The sequence below is a fragment of the Carcharhinus amblyrhynchos genome, chromosome 12 (genome assembly GCF_965287045.1).
Source record: "Carcharhinus amblyrhynchos chromosome 12, sCarAmb.v2.hapA, whole genome shotgun sequence".
NCBI classification, from domain to species: domain Eukaryota; kingdom Metazoa; phylum Chordata; class Chondrichthyes; order Carcharhiniformes; family Carcharhinidae; genus Carcharhinus; species Carcharhinus amblyrhynchos.
In genome coordinates this window covers 73739338-73758314 of record NC_137335.1, presented here as the reverse complement: position 1 = coordinate 73758314, position 18977 = coordinate 73739338, and the positions used below count along the sequence as shown (strand labels likewise).

Below are 18977 nucleotides of genomic sequence, written 5' to 3'. Positions count from 1 at the left end.
TGTCGAGCCTGCACTGACAACAATCCCACAAAAGCCATATCTCGTGTATTTACCCCGCTAATTCCCTTGACACTAAAGGATAATTTAGCATGGCCAATTAAGCTTAGACTGTGAGAAGAAACCGGAGCACCTGGAGGAAACCCATGCAGACACAGGAAGAATGTGCAAACGCCACACAGTCAGTAACCCAAGGTTGGAATTGAACCCAGGTCTCTGGTGCTATGAGACAGCAGTGCTAACCACTGTACCACTGTGATCAAATGGCGGAGCAGACTCAATGGGTCGAATGGCCTAATTTGTATATCTAATAATCTCAAGGGTGACCGAATAGAGGTTAACATTCCCAAAACTGGCAGCCTCTGGGGCCAAGGCTGAGCCGGATTTTGCCAGATTCTGAACCGGGCATTTGGGGCAGTGGGTGATTTGGGCCAATCTGAGTCCATTTGGAGTCGAGGGTTGCTGGGAGCATGGAACTAGACTGGCGTGCAAGCAGTGAAGCAGACAACAAGCGCAGTGCCCCTCACTGCCTAGCCAAATTGTCTAGCTAAGTTCATTTTAATCGGATAATTTTTTTTTAAAAAACAATGACTCTGGACACATTCTAAAAATATCCAGTTTTCAGACAGTGAGTGACACAGTCAGTGTACCTGTCCACCCGAGAAATATCTGTCTCTATTCTCACACAGCGTTTATGTTGGGCCTCAGTGAGCTACCAGTTAAACCAGGCAATGAGCTAATCACAAATTAGAAGCAGCTGTCGTGAGGTAAAATTAGTGGCGTCCTCCCCCTCGCTGCCTGGTCTGATCCTGCACTTCCCATTTCACATTCTGTGAAAGTACAGACAGACAGACCTTCTTTCAGAGGAACCCATTCCCTCATCACAAGCAGAGGGATGCCATGCTGGGCAAGGGACTGTGATGGAATCTTAAGGTGGGTAAGCGAGGAGACTGTGTGTGTTCTGAGCACCACCCAAATCCAGGGAATGCACTGCGCCCTTGAACACAAAGCAAGCCATTCTCCACTCATATAATAAATTCACTGCTTCTTCTTCCTCCCCTCCAGCTTACTCAGCCTTTCTACTTGACCTGACTCTTTCACCAGCTTTCCATTGTACCCGCCAGGTTTCACTGGCGTGGGTGGTTTTTACATTGGCACAGGAGGTTTTCCAAGGGATTCCACCAGAAAGTGAGCACTGGGCACCGGATGGGTTACCAAATTCTGTGCTCGACTCCCAGAAATTAACCCCACAGTGCTACGGGGCAGGGAAGCAATGAAGAAAGGCACAAAAAGAAATGAATAGAGAACAAAAATTTTGTAAGAAGCTTTTACTTCATATCATTTAAGTTTCCAGCCAGTATATCCACTAAAATTCCACTTCCACAGCATGGAGCAAATGGCATCAGATGCTCATAGAATCATAGACTCCCGACAGTGCAGGAGAGGCCATTTGGCCCACTGAGTCTGCACTGACTCTCTGACAGAGCATCTTACCGGGCCTTATCACTCGCCCTATCCCTGTAACTCCACTGATGTAGGGGGCTAGAATAGGCTAATAAAAACATACAAACCATAGATTTAGGAACACTAACACGATACTAACTTTAGAATGAATGATCTTGGACTATGGGAACGTAAGCCAGCCAGGGCTGTTGCCATAGGAGACAGCTCTGTATAATTAACAAGTATCTCTCATTTAAAACATGTACTTTGAATTTATGGACGTGTTCTGCTTTTGGTCACATTTTGTGAAACTTCAGTCAGTGACAAGATGCAGTGGACCCCAGTGGGAGAAGGAAGAAACAATAAGCCACCTGAAAAACAGTAATGCTGTCAGCAGTGAACAGGAACAAGACAGCTACTAATGCTAGCTTTATAAATAGGGTCACACCACTCTGAGATAACACAGGTTGCAAGCAGACATCAAGAATTTCTCAGGATTGGGCGAGAGTCACGTGGATTCAGTTCTGTGGAATTGTCCTCCCATTTCATGTCCAGCATCTCATGTTATGAGACAACAGGAGGAGGGTATTGTCCGTAATGAATAGCAAATGAAATCCTTTTAGGTCATGATGTGTATTGTTATTGGCCGGAGTTAATGACAGGATAATTATTGACTGATTAGTATTAATAATTATTGGATTATGTTTACTGTAAAGGTGGGGGGGGCCATATGATATGGTAAATTGCCTTCACAGAAGCATTGTTTTTCAGACTGATATTGGGCTGCCCGCATTGTTTACCTTGAATGCAGGGCTTCCTCATACCATCCTCCCATTCGATCGTTTGGATAAATAAAGTCACGTCTTAAAAATCAGTACACAGCATTTTGAGTCTCTGTATTAGCGAAAGGAAACCCCCATCTATAACCACACATTTGCCATGGCTAATCCAATTAACCTGCGCATCTTGGGACACTAAGGTGCAATTTTGCATGGCCAATCCACCCAACCCTATATGATGAGAAATATATACTAATGAACAAAGAAACAAAAGTTTGAACACTCGCAGGTAATGGAAGTGCGGTAAGCTGAGTAATTCAGTGTACTCCCACAGCATCCCCAACCTGTGGAGATAATTCAATGCTATCTGCAATCCTACAAATGTTCTCATTCATTTAGAGTTTTAAGGAAAAAATGTAATATTATGAAGGGCAGTTTTTTCTGCCTCCTGTTCCCCACCGGCGTCGCGATTTCTGGCAGCAGAGGCGTCGCACCATTGGTTGCTGAGGGAACCTTCCAGTCCCGCTGATGTCTCCAGCATTTTGCGCGGCTTGCCCGTCCCAGGGGGACCCTGCCTTGGGCGCAGAGGGGAAGGGGGGTCTAACTTTGGTGGGACAGGAAGATCCCACTGGTGGGATGGCCAGAAAACCCAACCCAAAGAGTTTATTCCTAAAGATTTTCAACCACGTGAAGAATGCTTCATATTTACAGCGTCCACTTACTTCTTCTCTCCGGAGAAAACTCCCTTGTGAGTTTGAAAATTCAAAAGAAACCATACAGGAGGTGGTTTTATTTAACAAATGATCCCGGAATGCACTGTCTGAGAGGATGGTGGAAATAGATTCATTTTGGGTCATTTTCAAAAGGGAATGGGATAAATGGCTGGAAAGGAAAATAAGGCAGAGATATGAGGAACAGGCAAGGGGACAGCTCTAATCTTTCAAAGAGATTACAAAGAGATTATCTCCGAAAAGAGAGAATCTAACTTTCTGTTCCTGCCCCTGCAGGGCAGCACGGTGGCACAGTGGTTAGTACTGCTCTCTCACAGGACCAGGGACCTGGGTTTGATTCCCGGCTTGGGTCACTGTCTGTGTAGAGTTTGCACAGTGTGTGGATTTCCTCCGGGTGCTCCGGTTTCACCCCACAGTCCGAACGACGTACTGGTTAGGTGGATTGGCCATGCTAAATTCTCCCTCAGTGTACCCAAACAGGTGCCGGAGTGTGGCGACAGGGGATTTTCACATTGTGGTGTTAATGTAAGCCTACTTATGACATTAATAAATAAACCTTAAACTTTGACAATTACCATTATTACCATCACTGAACATTACCATTATCTTTGTGGGGATTGACATTGACCAGAACTTCTCCAGTCTCTCCAAGTAACTGAAGCCCATCATCCCTGGTACCATTCTGATAAAATCTCCTCTGCACCCTCTTCATGGGTATATATTAGCAAATTATTTGTGCCATTAATTACAGCAGATTGGAGAATGTGTACCAGAGACCCAGGTTCACTGTGCAGAGCCTGCACATCCTCTCTGTGTCTGGGTGAGTTTCCTCTGTGTGCTCCGATTTCCTCCCACAGAACGAAAGACGTGCTGGTTAGGTGCACTGGCCATGCTAAATTCTCCCTCAGTGTACCCGAACAGGTGCCTGAGTGTGGCAACTGGAGGCTTTTCGCAGCATAAGTAAAACCAGCAACAGTAACCAGCATATTATCAGTTCCTAAAGGTCAGGGTAATGGGTCTAGCACTTTCAGAGAGCCAACATGAGCCACAATCTTAACAGGACAACCTGCCTATCTGCTGCTGCTACTGTAACCCAAAACAAAGGAAGTGATTTAAAAAATCGTCAGCCATCAAAATGAGCAAACATCCTCCTATGTGCCTGCAAGATCTCCGAAACTAGGCCTACATCCACCTCCAGCACGAGCATGGTGACTGCAGGATCCACTGTGATCTTGCTCGAGTCCTGCAAGCGTTAAGTGCTTTATTTTTTCAAATTCATACTTGTCTCATAACAGGCCTTTATTGGGTGGCACAGTGGTTAACACTGCTGCCTCACAGCGCCAGGGACTAATACGTGAGGTTATGGGGATAGGGCCTGAGTGAAATTGTGGTCGGTGTACTCATAGAAATCCTACAGTGCAGAATGAGGCCATTCGGCCCATCAAGTCTGCACCAACCACAATCCTACCCAGGTCCTATCCCCAAAACCCCATATATTTATCCAGCTAATTCAGCTAATATACTAAAAAAAACCACATCCTGGAACACCAAGGGGCAATTTAGCATTGCCAATCAACCTAACCTGCACATCTTTGGGACTGTGGAAGGAAACTGGAGCACCCGGAGGAAACACATGTAGACACGGAGGCAAATGTGCAAACTCCACACAGGCAGTGACCCAAGCCAGGAATCGAACCCTGGTCCCTGGAGCTGTGAGGCAGCAGTGCTAAGCACTGTGCCAGCATGCCGCCCCGATGGGCCGAATGGCCTCCTTCTGCACAGTCGGGATTCTATGATTCTATTGCTGCACACTGTGCCTCTATACAATACGTGCCCAGCTCGCTGAGGTTCAGATTCCCAGCCAAGAATCCGTGTTAAGCTGACTGTTGCTATTGCTGCAATTTTGAGTCTCAAACTTCTCTTGATGTATTGATTTACTGGGCAGTTGCCAATCGACCAAATGACTAAACATTGACAAAACAGCAATGCAGACATTACTGAGTAGCAGTGTCGTTAAGGACCTTGAATCACACATTGAGAGGAAAATAAGGCAAGAGGAAAATCTCTGCTTTTCATCTGCACATGGATATTATTGCATTTGCGGAGAACACAGAAATCAGACCACTGCAAGGAGATCTTATTTAGAGGAAATACCTCATTGTCCACGGTCTGGTTATTAGTCAGTTTAAGCTCTTTTAATTAAAAGATCATGCTTGCAGACTGAGCCAACCCAGGGCACAGCCAGTGTTCGAACTCTCCAGCTAGTGCATGGTGCTCAGGTTCAGTCTTAAACAGCAGACGGATTTTTTTGAGAGGCAGCTTTGTGTTCTGAAGATGCGCCACTGAGGCTGTGGTTGCAACAACCAGTTACCTTGTGTCCTTGGCCTGAGGTTGATTCTACTTCCCTTCTCGCACCCAGCGGCACACTAAGGCAGACTTCTGTCTGTTTCTGTAGCTAGTAATTCTCAGAATAGGTTGCCAATCTGTCACCAAGAGCTTATAGCTTGGGGGACACCATTCCACATCAAGTGTGGCTGACCAGGGGTCTCTCCCGATCTTACCGCCAGCCATTAGCATGTTTGGAAGGATTTACAGGTTGACACACTCAATGGGGCAAAAATAGCAATGCCAACGAAAAATCTCACAAGTGGCAGCACGGTAACACAGCGATTAGCACTACGGCTTCACAGCTCCAGGGTCCTGGGTCCGATTCCCGGCTCGGGTCACTGTCTGTGAGGAGTTTGCACATTCTGCTCGTGTCTGCGTGGGTTTCCTCTGGGTACTCCGGTTTCCTCCCACAGTCCAAAGATGTGCGGGTTAGGTTGATTGGCCATACTAAGAAATTGCCCCTTCGTGTCCAGGGATGCATCGGTTAGAGGGATTAGTGGGTATAATATGTAGGGATATGGGGGTAGGGCCTGGGTGGGATTTGTTCGGTGCAGACTCGATGGGCTGAAGGGCCTCTTTCTGCACTGTAGGGTTCTATGATTCTATGACTGCATGAACAATAGCCTCGGCAAAGTAATACAGTGCAGAAGGGGGCCATTTGGCCCATCTGCACTGACAACAATCCCACCCATGCTCTTTTCCCATAACTTCACGTTTACCTGGCTAATCCTCCTGACACTAGGGTCCATTTAGCTAATCAACCTAACCTACACATCTTTGGATCTGATTCAATGAGGCTCCCACGAACCCCCATTAAATATATTTACGTACATTTAAAAAAATTTAAATGTATTTATAGGGCTACCCTGCCATAAGCTCCCCCTAGGTAGGGAATCCCCCCCAGCGTGACATTAGGTCAGCAAGGTTCACAACAGCTTTAGCAAAACAGGAAGGGTTACACGACAGAAGCGCAGGGGTAACTATCACCCCTGGAGGGAGAGGGATTTGTCCTCTTGGGGGTTGGAGGTGGGGGGGTGGGTTCTCCTTAAAAATATGGGGGAAGTGGGGAGAGAGTTTCCCCATTGTTTTTGTGGGCATGGGGGATGGGCTTGCCCCAATGTTTGTATATGGGGGTCACCCCAATGCTTGTTAAAGATGGTGCTTTGATCTCTTTGAAGCGAAATGTTGCCAGTTCTATCAGACCCCACTCTGCCAGAGTGATGGTGGAAATCACATCCCCATACTCAGACTGCCAGAGAATCTGGAGAGCCATGCCCTGGTATTCTCACTGAAACCAACACTCAGACAAATTATCAGAAGATTCTGCCCAATTTATTTGACCATATTATTATACACCCACCTCGGCCATCAAGTCCTGGGGTGGGACCCAAACCTAGAGCTTCTGGCTTAGAGGCAGGGGTGCTAGCCACTTGGGTAACAGGATGGCACAATGGTTAGCACTACTGCCTCACAGCGCCAGGGATCCAGGTTCAATTCCTGGCTTGGATTATTGGCTGTGTGGAATCTGCATGTTCTTCCAGTGTCTGCATGGATTTCCTCCGGTTTCCTCCCACCATCCGAAAGACACGCTGGTTAGATGCATTGGCCATGTTAAATTCTCCCTCAGTGCACCCGAACAGGTGCCGCGAGTGTGTCAACTAGGGGATTTTCACAGTACTTCATTGCTGTGTTAATGTACTTGTGATAATAATTTGTGATACTAATAAATAAACTAAACAAAAGAGGTGAAGGAAGTCTTTATACTTTTCAGGGTAGATTTGTGCCATCATTGCTTTTCTTCACATGTACACTGCGTTATATTATAAACACAGCGTGTATGCGGAATGGGGCCAGGAGAGTCACTGGAACCCGACATTGTATTTACAGCACAGGAATAGACTGTTCGGCCGAACGGCTCCATACTGGAGTGAATTAATTTCACTCTGAAATCCGTTCAGCCTCAGCACCATTTTGTTTCACACAAGAACATGAGAAAATGGAACTGGAGTAAGACATTCAATGGCCCTATCCGCACCCCACCCACCAAACCGTGCCTGCTCCCTCATTCATGACCTCAGCTACACCTCCCAGCACTACCTTCATATCCCTTCCTTCCCTCCGTATTTAAATATGTCAGCCGCTGAGTTAAATGTGCTCAATGACCAAGCAGCCACCGTATTCTGTGGCTGAAGACGCCCAAGGATCACAACCCTCTTGACTGAAGGGATCACTCCCTGTCTCAATCCAAAATGGCCGCCACCACGTTCTGAGATTTCACAGTCAGAGGAAGCATCCTCCCATCAGCTACCCTGTCAACTTTGCATTATTTCAGCGAGAATATCTCCTATTCTTCCAACTCCAGGAAATTTGACCCAGTTTAATCAATGGCTCCTCGGAAGATAATTCTCTCCCCCCTCAGCTACCAGTTCAGTATGGCACCGTGGTTAGCACTGCTGCCTCACGGTGCCAGGGATCCGGGTTTGATTCCCGGCTTGGATCACTGTCCTGTGCGGAGTCTGCACGTACTCCCTATGTCTACATGGATTTCCTCCAGGTGCTCCGGTTTACTCCCACCATCTGAAAGATGTGTGGTTAGGTGCATTGAGCCATGCTAAATTCTCCCTCAATGTACCCGAACAGGTGCCAGAGTGTGGTGACTAGGGGATTTTCACAGTAACTTTATTGCAGTGTTAATGTAAGCCTACTTGTGACACTAATGAAAATAAAATAAACTTATAAATAATAAATTTTGTCACGCTACCTTTCTTAGGTAAGGGACTAGTATCCATCCCATTACAGTAAGATTCTGTACTCTTATACTCCAATCATTATGTAATGATGGCCCACAGATCAATTAATTTCCTAACTGTTTGTTGCAATCGCGTGTTAACCTCCTGTGCTACATAGTCAAGGACACCCAGCTCCCTCTGTATACCAACACTTCCCAGTCTCCTCCTATTAAAAAAATGTTCACTCCAACGACTGAGCCTCCAGTGAAACTATCCCCACAGAGACTGCTACACATTACTGGGTGATTCTGTCAGGATTACAGAGTGGAAAAGCTCAGCAGAGATTCTCTTTAGCAAACTGGTTAATTGCTAAATGAAGCGGCACAGTGCTCATGCACATGACAAAAAGGGAGCCTTTAATTGCCCCCAGGGGATTACACAGAACGAGAAAGGCACAGAAAATATGGTTTCTGTCTTGTGTGAAAAGATATGGACCTCACATAATGACCACCGAAAGATTACTGCAATTCAAATTAATTCTGACAAAGAAAAAGAGCTTAAAATGTATAGAGAATTAAAATGGGGGCATGCCACTCATGCCTCCCACTGACCCCTCCCTGATTCTATACCTGCCCTAGGAATGTTTCATCAGACAATGTAGAGAGGGTGCTTCACTCTGTGTCTGAACTGTGATGTACCTGCCCTGGGAATATTCGGTGGAACACTGTAGAAGGAACCTTACTCTTGTATCTAGCTGCAGGCTGTACCTGCCCTGGGAATGTTTGATGGGACAATGTAGAGGGGGCACTTCACTCTGTATCTAACCCATGGCTGTACTTGCCCTGGCATTGCTTGATAGGATATTACAGTAGAATTGTCATTCTGTATTTATCCCCATGCTGCACCTGTCCTGGGAATGTTTGATGGAATATTTGAGAGGATTTTTATGCTGAATCTAGCCCCATGGTGTACCAGCCCTGGGAATGTTTGATAGGACGGTGTAAAGGATCTTATCTCTGTATCTAGCTCCATGCTGTACCAGCCCTGGGAATGTTTGATGGAACAGTGTGAAGGATCTTAACTCTGTATCTAACCCTGTGCTGTATCAGCCCTCGGAATGTTTGATAGGACAGTGTGAAGGATCTTAACTCTATATCTAGCTCCATGCTGTACCAGCCCTGGGAATGTTTGACGGAACAGTGTAAAGGATCTTAACTCTGTATCTAACCCTGTGCTGTACCAGCCCTCGGAATGTTTGATAGGACGGTGTAAAGGATCTTATCTCTGTATCTAGCTCCATCCTGTACCAGCCCTGGGAATGTTTGATAGGACGGTGTAAAGGATCTTAACTTTGTATCTAACCCTGTGCTGTACCAGCCCTCGGAATGTTTGATAGGACGGTGTAAAGGATCTTATCTCTGTATCTAGCTCCATCCTGTACCAGCCCTGGGAATGTTTGATAGGACAGTGTAAAGGATCGTAACTCTGTATCTAGCTCCATGCTGTACCAGCCCTGGGAATGTTTGACGGAACAGTGTAAAGGATCTTAACTCTGTATCTAGCTCCATGCTGTACCAGCCCTGGGAATGTTTGATGCAACAGTGATGAAGGACCTTTACTCTGTGCTGAATAATTATTATTCACCCTTTCCAATAAATGCTTATTGTGTTCCACTGTGCCAAGATGTTATCCTTTCATGTTTTATTTCTCTCAATAGCTTTTGCTTCCCTTTACTAAAGCTGAACTCTTGTAAAAGATGAGATATTTATTTTGACTACAGTCATCCTTATCTTTTATATTTTATGGGGGAAAGGAAATATCCTTACGTAATACATGCTTTAAGAAATGTGTTCGGTTGCACAGCTACAGGTGCAATAATTAATGAAAGGTTAGGGGTGTATGTCTTATGAGTTTTAGTCTTTTGGGGAACCGTTTAGCGCAAGATATAAGTCAACCATTAAACAGACTCCAGCGTTTCAGAATCTAAAATCTGAATTTGCATCTGCGTTTGGGTTTGCTCTGTGTAATTATTATCTGAAATAAACATTGCGCAATGTCGAGCGAACCTCAAGTTTCACAGCAACAACACCTTGCCAGTGTGACAGACATGTGAGAGACATTGACTGAAGACAGACTAGTTCTCTTAACACTTAAAAGTATTTTCGCCACAGTTGAACATGACAGTCCCCAAGGTAAAACGAGCCTTTGAAACGACATTTACTGCTTGCATAAGGCAATGACTGCGAAACCTGTTAACTGGAGAGCTCTCAACACACTTACCCTGACAATGTGTGGCATTAACCTGCTTGTAACCCAGGGGACACTCCACCAGTTGTCCATTTCCTCGAATCGGAAAAGCTGCAATTGAAACAGAATCAGATTGTCAACAATCGGCCGTCACCTTACGGAAAGACAGATTGAGGGGGAAAAAAAATTAGATACCGTGCAAATAAAAACAATACCAAAACAGCACGAAGACAAGGACGACAGACACGTCAAGCCATGGAGACTGTTAGTCTCTGGCGTCATACACAGATAAAATTCTCTACCTGAACAGTCAACAAATAACGATCATTCTTATTCTCAAATGCCTGCGTTAAATAGGCTGCTGCCTACCAGGCAACCACTTTAATATGGATGTGCGTGGGACTGTGTCTGTAAAGCTTCAGATCAACTGATCGGCGTGAGTGACTCAGAAAATCTTGCTAACTAATTAGGCAGCACAGCAGTGGCTCAGGAATGAATACAGTTGCCCTGAGTGAAAGTCGCCCAAGGGCCATCCTATTTCTGTTATTTTTCTCTGTTGCTAAATATTATCATTGGAAGGAGCTTGGCCATGGCTAAGAATTCAATTGTTTCTGCACTGGATTAATAGATACCACAGATGAGATGCACAAAGTGAACCAAAGCGTAGAGGTCAATGGTGGTGTTATTTGAGTCCAGATAGCTAGAGAGCTAAAAACAATGGATTAATCCAGCATATAGTTCTAAGGCTGCCAATCTCCACACTATTAATAAACACAGAGACATCAAAAACCATAGAAGGTTAGAATTTCCCCAGAGTTCACCTGGCCTCCCATTGTAACCACAGTGGCGATCCCAGAGAATCCACACAAAGGTACATTCCCATCCCGGGTTTCTCCAGATTTTCTGACAAAGGGAAGGGAATTACTCGGAAACTCCAAACAGTCACCCAAGGCCAGGATTGAGCCCAGGTCCTTGGCGCTGTGAGGCAGCAGCACTAACCACTGTGCTGCTGTTTGCCATCACAGGGTATGAATCAGATGAATGGGGCTGAATGGAAGGTCAGCGGCAGTGGCCCCAACGGCAGGCCGTAAAGCTGGGGACAACCCCGTCACGGTCATTTCCAGAAGCTCCAGGCCCAATTCAATAGTCGCCAGACAGCCAGCTGACTGGGGTAGGGGCCTCTGTCCCTTTAAGGTGGGAGATTCCGCCCTCCAAGAGCTATCTGCCAATCAAAAGGCTGGCAGCTCTTGATTCCCAGCAGCAGCATTGAGATTGGTGACCATCTCTGGGAGAGCAGCTAAACCAGAGCAACAATGATGGAGGAGGTCCCAGAATCTAGTCAATGGGTCCACAGCACTGGGACCAGTCAAGCGAGGGTCAGATATGGGGAAAGTGTTGTCACTGTCAAGGGCATCAGCTGTCTTTCCAATGGGGTGACTGCTGCCAGTGGCAGAGACCCTCTGATCAGGCGTGACCTCCACCCCCTCTCCCCCACCCTCCTGAGAGCACGAAAGAGGCCACCAACTTCTACTGGGAGGGTTCCCAACTGGGTTAAAGCCCATCCCCAGTAGAAGCAGGATGTGGCTCATAGCTGCCCATTTAAGGGCCTCAATTGGCTGTCCCTGCCCCTGAAAGAATCACAGGGAGTTAGAATCATAGAAATCCTACGGAACAGAAGGCGGCCATTTGGCCCATCGAACCTACACCAACAACAATCCCACCCAGGCCCTGCCCCAAAATCCCACATACTTACCCTGCTAATCCTTGGACACATCCCTGGACACTAAGGGGCAATTTAACATGGCCAATGCACCTAACCCGCACATCTTTAGACTGTGGGAGGAAACCCAGACAGACATGGGGAGAATGTGCAAACTCCACGCAGCGACCCAAGCCAGGAATTGAACACAGGTCCCTAGTGCTAACCACTATGCCACCGTGCTGCCCTTGTTGCTAATGTGATTGGCGCTCCAGTACCCCCACCCCCCTCCAACAACTTCCCCCTCCTGATTCTAGGGCTTTCCCATCACCTCTGCTAAGGACTAGATTAAAATCTGCCTGTGCTGAGCAATATTGGGTAGGGATGCTAAGGTTACACACACGGTTCTAAGCACATGCATTCTGGTTTTGTACCATATGGTTTCAGCCCACTGTCTTTGTTTCTTACACAATAAAGCATGGACATTCTCGATTAAGTCTCACTTATTTCCAAAGTTCCCACCATTGCCTTCTGCTTAGTTAGAGTGAAGGTACTATGGATCTTCCCTTCAGCACTGAGGGCCTCATTCCCAGCCTCTGGAAACTACCCCAAAAGTGCACACTGATGAGCGGCATGTCATAAGAATGACTCAGTAAGAAATCTCACAACACCAAGTTAAAGTCCAACAGGTTTATTTGGAATCACGAGCTTTTGGAGTGCTTGCACTTTCACTCCGGCTCACCTGATGAAGGGGCAGCACTCCGAAAGCTCATCATTCCAAATAAACTTGTTGTTGTGAGACTTCTTATGTGCCCACCCCAGTCCAACGCCGGCATCTCCACATCATAGGAGTGGGTGTGGTACGTGGTTCTCCTATCTGACAGGAGCCAAAAATAAGATGTATTAAGTCGGAAATTCTGCCACCTTAAGAATTGGTAATGCCCAATATTTCTAGGTCAACTTTCCAAGAGTGTAAAAGTTCTTAATCTGCTCTTCAGGCCTCACACGTAGATTTGTCATGTCCCATAATGGCAGGAACAATGTGTTTCACATTGTCAAAGGGCACGCTTCCCAAATTGGCTACTCCTTCTGATTTCATCAGCCTGCTTTCTTAATGTGAAACATCAACTGCACTGGAACAGTCACCATGACCACATCTCATAAGGAGGAATTAGTGCAGCTAAACTGCCTGCACCTTAACCATAGATAGAAAGAAAAATACAGCACAATATGAAATGAATGGCCAGGAATAACTGCTCAAATTTGACAATCTAGATGATATTATGAACTCTGAGTAAAGAAATCAAGAAGTTTGTAAGTCTCAATGCTGAATTTGGATAAAGGCTTGAGATCATTCCTTTATATCTATTAGTATTTATTACATTGCAGATTTCAAAGTCAAACTACAAAATCCAATATTTGATTAACTTTCCATGGCCTTATCCAATAAGATAAATCTAATATCACATTGACTCATTGGGCTCCAACGATAGTAACGGCACGGTGGCACAGTGGTTAGTGCCGGGGACCCGGGTTTGATTCCCAGCTTGGGTCACTGTCTGTAAACTGAGTTTACACTTTCCGTGTCTGGATGGGTTTCCTCTGGATGCTCCGCTTTCCTCCCAGGTCCAAAGATGTGCGGGCTAGGTTGATTAGCCATGCTAAAATTGCCCCTTAGTGTTAGGGGGATGTCAGGGGGATTAGTAGGGTAAATATTTGAGGTTATGGGGGATAGGGCCTGGGTGGGATTGCTGTCGGTGCAGGCTCAATGGGCTGAATGGCCTCCTTCTGCACTGTAGGGATTTTATGATTCATTGATCATAGAACCCTACAGTGCAGAAAGAGGCCCTTCAGCCCATCGAGTCTGCACCGAACACAATCTCACCCAGGCCCTATCCCCATATCCCTACATATTTTACCCACTAAACCCTCTAACCTCCGCTACCCTGGACACCAAGGGGCAATTTCTTAGCATGGCCAATCAATTTAACCCGCACATCTTTGGACTGTGGGAGGAAACCGGAGCACCCGGAGGAAACCCACGCAGACACGAGGAGAATGTGCAAACTCCACACAGACTGACCCAAGCCGAGAGCCAAACCCAGGACCCTGGAGCTGTGAAGCAGCAGTGCTAACCACTGTGCTACCGTGCCGCCCATTCAACGAAACCGCTTCCAATTCCAGCAGAGACAGAAGTGGAACCCGTCCCTGGCCTTGCCACCCACCCCAGCAGCCCCCTTCCTCAGACCTACAACCCTGGTCCCAACCTCCCACCCTTGGTCCTGATTAACTACCACCCCGCCCCGAGCTCTCCCTCAGAAACAGTCCATCTCTCTTTGTCGATCCCTTGCAGAAATATGTCCGTTACTGTCTTTGCCCCTTTGTACTACCATCACCTCTTCCACCTTCTCCCATTCCCCCCTCCGCCAGTTGCAAGCCCTGTCTTGCACATTTTGTTCTACTTTATTTGACAGGCAGTGAGCTGAGGGTTCAGTAAAGGTTGAAATTTTAAAAAAAGTTGCGTCTGCCCACTGTTTTGCCCGAGGGGGCACAAAGTGCAGGTGAAAAAGTCACTGCCAGGATATTCGATCGAGCCTGTAACAGAGAACAAGCGGGACTCAGTACAATGGCAACAACTTGGAAAAACTTGCTGGCTGGAAAGAACTCTTGGCAGTCACTCTGGCTGCTCTAACTGCTTGGGGTTTGTGGAATCTACTGCGGGCCAACAGCATTATTCTACTGCCCAACACATCAATAGAGTTTTTGTTCATCTCACTGACAGCTTGCATCAGTTTACTGGCTCGATACACCGTTCCTGCAGCCCAGTAACCAACCCAAAGGTTTAAGGGCTCCTTCAGCAGAGGGCTCTATTTCCTGTTGTTTCAGAGTTTGACTGTTGCCCACCACGTGAAAAAGAAATGCTTGCATTTATATGGCGCCTTTCACAACCCCAGGACATCCCAAAAGGGTTTAACAGACTCATGAATCAAATCATGCTTCAGATTGTACAACTGGCCACAAGGAAAGGTGATCGCATCCAGAAAGTGCATAAAGAGCCCTTAGAAAACAAGGAAACAAAAGCCACTAGGGGGAAAGAATTGAAATTGACCAAGACTGACTGTACACAACACAAAGTCCACTTGCAGCAAAGGAAATCTGGATGCCCAAGCCTGAATTAGATGGTGTTGTCTTATGCACTGCAGCAAGACAGCAAGATGGTGAAATCCAGAAACACTGACTTTTTTTCATTCATTCATGGGACATGGGAATCGCTATTGCCCATCCCTACTTGCCCTGGACCTGAGTGACTTCGAGAGTTGTGGGTCTGTAGTCACATGTAGACCAGACTGGGTAAGGACAGCAGATTTCCTTCCCTAAACTATATCCCGAACCAGATAGGTATTCTGACAATCGACAATGGTTTCACAGTCATCAGTACATTCTTAATTCCAGATTTTTTTTTATTGAATTCAAATTCCATCAGCTGCCATGGTGGGATTCGAAGCCGGGTGCCCAGAACATTAGCTGAGTTTCTGGATTAATAGTTTAGCGATAATACCACTAGGCCTTCGCCTCCCCCAAACCTTGTGCTGCCACCGAGAACCCAAAATCATTATGTTTGACCAACAATTTGAAAATGCTGGAAAATTTCTCGTGTGCATTGGATACTGAGATGAGCGCATCTTCAAACCATCTCTCAGGCCACCCTTCTCCACCTCTGTAACATTGCCCGACTTTACCCTCTGCCTGGGATCTGCTGAAACCCTTGTTTGTTCTTTCTGGAGGTGGCTATTTCAGTGGATTCCTGACTCCGCTCCCACATTCTACCCTTCGCAAACTTGAGAGCATCCAAAACCCGGCTGCTCACACCAAATCCTGTTCCTTCATCCTTTATTGTGCCTGTTGACCTACATCGGCTGTCTAAAAATTCCCGTCCTTGTTTTCAAATCTCTTCTGATCTCTGCAATCTCCTCCAGTCCCATAACTCCCTCAAGATATCTGTGTTCCTCTAATTCTGCTCTCCTGCAAATTCCTAATGATGATCACCCCACCACTGGTGGCCGTTCTTCAGTCACCAAGGCTCAAAGCTCTGCAGTACTCTATTGACATCCCTTCCCCCCACCCCCGACCTTGCTTTCCAGCTTTAAGATATTGCTTGAAACCTACAGGCAGGATTCCCTCCACCCCACCCCTCACCATCCCCCATCCTGCAGCATGTTTTCCAGCAGTAAAGGCAGCTTGCCATTGGCACTGATGGATCTTTCGGTCCCTCCAAAATATATGACATTTTGCATAGCTCGCTCATTCCGTTGCCGAGGAACCCACCGTCTTGGGAGGTGGGGGGGGTCATCGGAGTCGCCTTCAGTGGGGCCAGAATATCCCGCCGGCAGGAATGGCTGGAAAATTCAGCCCTACGTCTTTGAATGGGCTTTCGGTCGCCTAACCAACATCTCCAAGAGGCAGCACGGTGGCACAGTGGTTAGCACTGCTGCCTCACAGCAGCAGGGACCGGGGTTCGATTCCCGGCTTGGGTCACTGCCTATGTGGCGTCTGTACGTTCTCCCCATGTCTGTGTAGGTTTCCTCCGGGTGCTTCGGTTTCCTCCCACAGTTCAAAAGCTACGCTGGTTAGGTGCTTTGGCCGTGCTAAATTCTCCCTCAGTGTACCCGAACAGGCGCCGGAGTGTGGCAACTTGGGGAATTTGACAGTAACTTAATTGCAGTGTTAACGTAAGCCTACTTGTGACTAATAAACAAACATTAACTTTAGCTTTCCTCAAGAGGGTCAGGTCACACCATGGTGAGCCCTGGGGAGTCTCACGACGTTAAAAGGTGCTGCAGTTGCTGTAGAGAAGAATTGGAGGGGGAGGGTCGAATTATTTTAAAAATACTCTGTTAAAAAGGGTAACTGGAGGCGTTGGTGTTTGCAGTCATCTTACCGAAGCTCGATTATTGCTGCAATCCAAGTTGCATTGGATCCTTTCCTTAAAAGAAATCACTCAACCCACACATAATTTTATTGTCCACGAATGAAAAAATTAACATTGACTTCATTAAATTTTGATTGCCGCGCAGCATTCTCGGAGAAAGATGAAAGGAATGAAACAGCACTCTGCGCACAAAGACAGGATAACCTGTTTCTTAAAAAGCAGGCACCAATTATGTTGTCATGGTAACCTTCCAACGCACCACTCTTCTGCGACTGAATTGCTAAATTTTGCACGGAAATGTTGTCTGCCTGCTCCTGGGAATAAATCCCAGCTCCGTTCAAAAAGGGGAAAGCATCCCCCACACACAAAAATAGATTTCACTGGTCATCGGCATAAAGAATTTTCCTCGCGGAAATCACAGGTGGAACAACAACTGAAAATCGAGGATCAGTGAAGGGGGGAAGTTCTAATCCTACTCAAAGCAGAGTGGTAATGGCAGGCTGTGATTATTTTTTTATTCGTGGGACATGGGCGTCGCTGGCTGGCCAGCATTTATTGCCCATCCCTAGTTAGCCTGAGTGGCTCGCTCAGCCATTTCAGAGGGCAGCTGAAAGTCAACCACATTACTGTGACTGTGGAGTCACATGTAGGCCAGACTAGGTAAGGGTGGCAGATTTCCTTCCTTAAGGAAAGAAACCAGATGGGTTTTTCCCACAACCGACAATGGTTTCATGGCCATCAGTAGATTCTTAATTCCAGATATTTTTCATTGAACTGAACGCAGTTCTGGTCACCACATTATCAGAAGGATGTGACTGCATTGGAGGGGGTGCAGAGGAGATTCACCAGGATGCTGACTGGGATGGAACATTTAAGTTATGAAGAGAGGTTCTGTAGGCTTGGGTTGTTGTCATTGGAACAGAGAAGACTGAGGGGCGATCTGATCGAAGTGATCGATGATTATGAGGGAAATGGACAGAGTGGATAAGTCACAGCTGTTCCCCTTAGTTGAAGGGTCAGTCACGAAGGGACAGAGGTTCAAGGTGAGGGACAGCAGGTTGAGGGGGGACGTGAGGGAAAACTTCTTTACTCAGAGGGTGGTGACAGTCTGACAATTGACAATGGTTTCATGGTGATCAATGGATTCCTAACTCCAGATATTTTTTATTGAATTCAAATTCCACCATCTGCCATGGCAGGATTCAAACCCGGGTCCCCGGAACATAATATTTCTGGATTAATAGTCTAGCAATAATACCGCTAGGCCATCTCCTCCCAATGTGATCTACAGAGGAAATCCACCCTCCAGACATCCATTCCAAGTTATATCAATGAACAGCAGAGAGGTTCGAGGCAATACTAACAAACATAAAACAATGCAGCTGCTGGAAACCTGAGACAAAAGCAGAAAGGGCTGGAGATGCTCAGCAGGCCTGGTAGCATCTGCAAAGAGAGAAACAGACTTAAATGTTTCAGGTCCATGACTTTTTGTCAGTACTGAAAAATCTTCTGATGACTTGTCACAGACCTGGAATGTTAACTCAGCTTCTCTCTCTCTCCACAGATGCTGCCAGACCTGCTGGGTATTTCATATTTGTGCAGGGGGGTTTCTGCCCTGTGTATCCCACACATTTTGGCTTTATTATTTTAGGTGACCTCATCAGCGCATGTTGGTTCTTATACCCAACCCTGGTATCGAGGAACTTTGCCAATAGCAACCCCAGGATATATTATTTTTATATACATATGTGGGACATGGGCATCGCTGGTTGGCCAGCATTTATTGTCCATCCCGAGTTGCCCTGGACCTGAGTGGCTTTGCTAGACCATTTCAGAGAGTTAACCACATTGCATGGCTCTAAAGTCTCATGTAGGCCAGACCGGGTAAGGACAGCAGATTTCCTTCCCTAAAGGACATTAGTGAACTAGATGGATTTTTCCAACAATGGTTTCAGTAGATTCTACATTCCAGATCTTTTTTATTGAATTCAAATTCTAACATCTGCCACAACCAGATTCGAACCTGGGTCCCCA

General features: G+C 46.4%; 1 protein-coding gene across 7 annotated transcripts in view; it reads right to left on the bottom strand.

The window, feature by feature from the left end:
* Positions 1-18977, bottom strand: part of ltbp1 (latent transforming growth factor beta binding protein 1) — a 331204-nt gene that overhangs the window by 166083 nt on the left and 146144 nt on the right. For all 7 annotated transcript variants that reach the window (XM_080200719.1, XM_080200720.1, XM_080200722.1 and 4 more), the window contains one exon: positions 10348-10425. In XM_080200719.1, the coding sequence (XP_080056845.1) occupies positions 10348-10425 (78 nt within the window). The remainder of the gene's footprint in view (positions 1-10347; positions 10426-18977) is intronic.